The sequence below is a fragment of the Sebastes umbrosus genome, chromosome 22, assembly GCF_015220745.1.
Source record: "Sebastes umbrosus isolate fSebUmb1 chromosome 22, fSebUmb1.pri, whole genome shotgun sequence".
Taxonomy (NCBI): domain Eukaryota; kingdom Metazoa; phylum Chordata; class Actinopteri; order Perciformes; family Sebastidae; genus Sebastes; species Sebastes umbrosus.
In genome coordinates this window covers 12,687,857-12,693,856 of record NC_051290.1, presented here as the reverse complement: position 1 = coordinate 12,693,856, position 6,000 = coordinate 12,687,857, and the positions used below count along the sequence as shown (strand labels likewise).

Sequence of the window (6,000 nt, the reverse complement as noted above, 5' to 3'; positions counted from 1 at the left end):
GCTATTTTAGCATATAATTATATGTAATGTTTATAATAAAGTAATGTTTGATACATTTTGAGGTACATATTGGAGTAATTTGGCAGTAATTCCAAAGAAATTTCAAGTAGCTTACTTGCTAATTATCACCTAATTATCATGAAATTTGCGTTCCTGTAAAATGAAGTGTTACCGAATCTGTAATGAAAATGATTTTAAGTTGAAGCCCTAGAGGCTAATTGTAGAAGTGGAAACACTTTTTACACATTTTTCACACAGTCATCACAGGACTACACCTACAACTGAGCTGTGAGACCCAGCAGAGACCACTAAAGGAATTAACGAATTAATGAATTTGTGTCTATATTAATGCCAGCACGAACCCACACTGTGCTTCTTTATTCCAGATCATCAGCGTGATCTGTGAGAAAAGTCCCAGCCAGAGGAAATAATAAAAGCATTAAAGATCATTCATTGTTTTTATTGATAGGTACAACATTAAGACAAAAAAATGGGGTGTCTTGTGACATAATGTTAACAAAGTACACTGTTCATGAACAAGCAACAATAAGACAATTATTATTTCTATCTCTATGTCCCCTGCTGCAGCCAGTGTTCCTCTATCCGTCCTTCCTTCACCCGTCGATATTGCAGCTCATTTAATTACTATATAATTTTATCACTATTCTTGCATACACCTTTGTCAGACAAAGAAGACCCGTGTACATATACATAATCTATACATACAATCTACTGTACATTAACAGCAGGTTAACAAAAAGTGCTGTAAATTCATGCTACAGTGCTGTGCTAAATCAAGACCTACAAGTATGCTTTTTCTGCCTAAAAAAAGTCTGAAAATATTGTTTGAACTTCTGGTAAAATTATTATTTCTGCTGATTTCTTTACAAAGAAAAATCCTCATGGTTATATCACAAAGAAAAATATTCTTTAATAAGTTACCCAACCTTTTTTTATGCAAAAGAAGCCAGGCTGCAAATCAACTAATTTGAATCTGTGAAATTCCTAAATTATTTTAATGTTATTGAAATATTTTGATCAGTTAAATAAATTCCATGTGATGCTACAGTTTGATGTGTATAATCGTCGTAAACATTAATCTCATACAACACATTCGACAAGTGAATTTATCAATGCATTCTACTGTATCTACATTATACAGTCAAATACTAAAAAGTACAAAAAATAGTTTATGCCTCATAGGAGACGGATGAGAACTGACCCAAATCCTATGACGATGAAAACAAACTAGTTTCACAGCCATGTGTTTCACAATGTAAAACATCAGTGGTATAAAAGCCGCCCCGAATAAGGCAAAACAATAACATGCCTTCTGATGCACGATTTCAAATCAAAGCTTCACCCAACAGTGATATGAGAGAAAAGAAAATAAAGTGCCTATTGCGAGAATAAGTTAAGATGAAAATCGCTGTACATGAGTAGAGGTTTGGAACAGGGTTGTCGTCAGTGTGTCGGGGTGTGATGACAGGTGGAGGCGTCCTCAGGTGTAATCAGCGCAGTGAGTTGGTGGGCATACAGTCACACAGAGCCCTCCTCTCCGCCCTCAGCACCAGCGTCTCTGTCTGCAACGGACAAAACAACGTGTAAACATCAGCTGGACTCGAGGGCGTAATTTCTACTTTTCAAAAAATCCCATTTTTCTCCCCGTAACTTTTACAGTTTCAGTTGAATTAATTTACTAAAAGAGCAATAAACTGTGTCTTCCTACTGTCCAACCACCAAAATCCAGATGGGAGAAGCTCTGAGTTGATCAAAAGGTTAAAGGTGCGTATGTGTATGATTCAGTTGGTTGCATATTGCAACCCCTCCACTCAATCCTCCCTTTCCAAGACTGCGGTAACGCCGTTCGCCTCGCTCAGAGGCCATCTTTACCATAATAACACTACTTTAGGAGCAACAGAAGGCGGCTGGCAGTGCCACGGTTTTGCACTCTGCAGCTCACGTTACCGCAGCTACTGTACCTTTAAAGATTCATTGTTGACATTGGAAATCGTATTTTACATTTTTTGGCAAACATTTTTTATACATAATAACACAGGTCTATTATTGGGTTAGCACATTATAATGCATACATTTGTGTGGCTTTTTTATATATATAGTAATGTTATTATGGAAAGCATGATAACAAATTTAGCCGTAATTTATCATTTGCTAGGTCATATACATTTATATAAATAAAGACAATTACACTTATATTAATTGTATATACTTTTTTTAAGAACCTGACTTCATTGTGAAACCTACTACACAAGATCACATTAAATACAATGTATGTAAAATGACAGCATATTTTTATATATATATTATTTAGCAGATATGTAAGAGATAATATACAGCGAGCCGGTCATTGTTGTGAAATAAACCCTGACAGGTCTTGCATCACCCTGAAGGAGTTTATTTCACAACAATGACCCACTAGCTGTACATTATCCTGCTTCTTACACGGCTACTTACTTAAGAAATCAACAATTTGACACAAAACGGTCTGCCAGAGTCCAACATTAGAACTGTGGCCATAGCAACGGTCTGTTATACATAGCAACAGTCTGCTATAAAGAAATAACAGACCGTAGAACGCCGCGATTGACCAATCAGAATCGAGTATTCAACAAAGCTGTGTAATACGAAAATAATACACTTGGATAAAAAAAAATACCATGTAAATGCGGATGATTTGCTGTTATACTCAATCTAACCCCTAGTATTGAAAAATACAAATTTGATCACAAAAAATAAAGTAAAATGACAGCATATAACCAGCCGTCATTATCCAACCCACAAAGTCACCATTATCATACACCAATTGTTTTATGGAAGACTCATCAGCTGGTGAATCCTGAGCTAATTTAACACTTTAGCATGGGAGGTAAAAAATCTTTTAAAAAAATGATATAACAGGGAATAATATAAGCCCTCTTCACCTACCCTGGCATCAAGGTTGAACGCGGTCTTCTTTAGATCCTGCAGTGCCCTCTGCATAAACTCAAATGCATGACAGTCCACACATGGGCGACCTGGAAATAAGACGAAAGAACTCAGAAATAAAGAGATTCACAAAAGTCTGTGACCTGACTCAGAGATGTCGGTCAACTTCACAGCAATATCTACCTAAGGTTTGCTCGTCATACCAGACCAAGTAGGGCTGCAGCAGCAAAACCTCTGAGAGTATTGAATTGAGCAAGGGTGTGTTGTATTGCTTTTGAATTCAACTTTTCATTTGTAAGAAGAAGATTGTGATTTCTCTTTTAAAAATGTGCATAGTCTTGCTTTATTGATGTAGATTGTATAGTAAATATAACTGTGGAGAAGGCTAGATCCTTTTTTTAATGACAAAAGGGTCAAATTTCCAATTATCACCAATGGTGGCTGCAATACAAAATAATAGGTATTTGCCTTTAAAGGTCCCATATCGTACTCATTTTCAGGTTCTTACTTGTATTTTGTTTCTACTAGAACATGTTTACATGCTGTATTGTTAAAAAAACAACTTTATTTTCATCATGCTGTCTGCCTGAATATACCTGTATTCACCCTCTGCCTGAAACGCTCCGTTTTAGTGCATTTCAACGAAATTGCAACGGAATTGCATTGCTAGGCAACAGTTTGGGTCCATGTTTACTTCCTGTCAGCTGATGTTATTTACATACACTGCACCAGGAAATAAACTGGGACACATTTAGAATTTTTATGTTTAAATCTGTGTAAAGGGTCTAAATATTGTATATTTGTGACATCACAAATGGACAGAAATCCTGACAGCTTGTTTCAAATGCAGAGTTTCTGAATATGGGCTGTGTGTATTTCCCTGTGGATTGAGCCTTTCGATACTTTCACAGTATTTATATAGGACTTAAACCTACTTCATAATAAAAAAAACAAACATGAAAATCTCACTTTTTTATAATATGGGACCTTTAAAGTAGCAGTGCAGGCCCATCTCTCATGTTGTGATATATAGGCTACACTAATTAGGATGACCTACAATTCCCACTGAGAAACCCTCTGTGGGGACCTGCTATCATTACAACATGAAAAACATCACTGTGGCAGACACATTTTCAACCTAACAAACATTTTTAAAAAAAAACCTGCACTGAAAAGGCAGAAAAAAATGAAAAATCTCCTATTTAAATGCACCTACTTTCTGCAGGGATGACAGTCCCAGTGTCCTGATCCGCATCGGCTGCACCACCGAGACAGAGGAGCTGCACAGCCAGAAGGAGCACCGCTGCCTGAAGATAATATCCACTGGATGCCATGGTGGTGATGTGTTCAATTACCTTTTTCAAATCAGAAATGTGCAGAACAGGAGAGTGGTTAAATCTCGCTATATAACAACAGAAAAATGTCCTACACGGCCCACAGTCAATGCAATAACAGAATACTGATATAGGCTTTGTTTAGAATAAATAGTCCAGTTTTCATCCTCTAAATGTTTATCTATTTAAACAAATACAGACTACAGAGAAGCATTACCGTTTATTAAACAAAATGCATGTGAACCTACCGTGAATTAGTCGATGATATTTGCAGATCAGCTCAAGATGCCCACCTAGGATTGTTTAATGTAGATTAACAGGACTGCGCATGCGCGTTGGTTCATCTCAAAATTTGCTAAGGAGGACCAGAATCAAGACTTCCGGTGAAAACATTTCAAAATAAAGGCCGTGGAAAAACAGACTATACATCTTATCATCACTGGTGGGAAGTAAATAAGTAAATTTGATTTTTTGCCACTCCTCAACATTTCAGAGGGAAATATTGTCCTGTACTTCATATTTTATAGCTTTGGCTATTAGTAAACTTTTCACAATAAGATTTAACATAGGATCAGTTTATAAAGTATATGTTATAGATTAAAGTATCCAACGTATATAAAATAGTAAAAATTACCACATTAAACTGCTGCTTATACTAATACATAAGTAATAATATATATAATAACACTCTGAACCATTCTACATAATAATTACTTTTACTTCAAATAGCCTACAATGCACTATTGCTATGTATATATGTACAACATATATATATAATATATTATATATATATGTACAACATATATATATGTTATAATATATATATATGTGTACAATATATATATATGTGTTGTACACGTATATATGTACAACATATATATATAATATAATATTATATATATATATATGTACAACATATATATATATGTTATAATATATATATGTGTACAATATATATATATGTGTTGTACACGTATATATATGTACAACATATATATATAATATAGATATATATGTACAACATATATATTATATATATATGTACAACATATATATGATATTATATTATATATATATATATATATACACAACATATATATATGTATAATATAATATCATATATATATGTACAACATATATATAAAAATAAAAGGTTACAACTGATCAAACCCGAGGTATGGCCATAGTATTAAAGTGAAGTACACCTATAGTTTTATTGTAGATGATTGTTGTTATGGTTCATAGTTTTATTGTAGAGTTATTGTATTAGTGGTTGTATTGTTGTTCATTGATTAGTTTTATAGTAGATGTTATAGTGTATTTCTGGTTGTATTGTTGTTCATTGATTAGTTTTATTGTAGATGTGTGTTTTTCTGGTTGTATTGTTGTTCATTGATTAGTTGTATAGTAGATGTTATAGTGTATTTATGGTTGTATTGTTGTTCATTGATTAGTTGTATGGTAGATGATGTTTTTATGGTTGTATTGTTGTTCATTGATTAGTTGTATGGTAGATGATGTATTTATGGTTGTATTGTTGTTCACTGATTAGTTGTATGGTAGAGGTGTGTATTTATGGTTCATAGTTTTATTGTAGATGATGTTTTTCTGGTTGTATTAATGTTCACTGATTAGTTTAATTGTAGATGTGTGTATTTATGGTTGTATTGTTGTTCATTGATTAGTTTTATTGTAGATGATGTTTTTCTGGTTGTATTGT

General features: G+C 33.8%; 1 protein-coding gene across 1 annotated transcript; it reads right to left on the bottom strand.

Moving 5' to 3' along the window:
• Nucleotides 1–439: 439 nt before the first annotated feature.
• c22h4orf48 (chromosome 22 C4orf48 homolog) lies at nucleotides 440–4,802 on the bottom strand. Its single transcript, XM_037759678.1, has 4 exons — nucleotides 4,529–4,802; nucleotides 4,163–4,301; nucleotides 2,947–3,035; nucleotides 440–1,583 (listed from the first exon to the last, which is right to left on the bottom strand). Exons 2-4 carry the CDS (start codon nucleotides 4,278–4,280, stop codon nucleotides 1,512–1,514), a joined length of 279 nt encoding a protein of 92 aa, XP_037615606.1. The 5' UTR covers nucleotides 4,281–4,301; nucleotides 4,529–4,802; the 3' UTR covers nucleotides 440–1,511.
• Between the last annotated feature and the right edge of the window lie 1,198 nt (nucleotides 4,803–6,000).

What these genes read in the sequence shown, in the direction of transcription:
- c22h4orf48 (XM_037759678.1), bottom strand. Translation starts at nt 4,280, where the DNA reads ATGGCATCCAGTGGATATTATCTTCAGGCAGCGGTGCTCCTTCTGGCT. An exon ending in GACTGTCATCCCTGCAGAAA is followed by an intron (nt 3,036 to 4,162) that starts GTAGGTGCATTT and finishes TCTTATTTCCAG; the next exon opens with GTCGCCCATGTGTGGACTGT. An exon ending in CGTTCAACCTTGATGCCAGG is followed by an intron (nt 1,584 to 2,946) that starts GTAGGTGAAGAG and finishes TGTCCGTTGCAG; the next exon opens with ACAGAGACGCTGGTGCTGAG.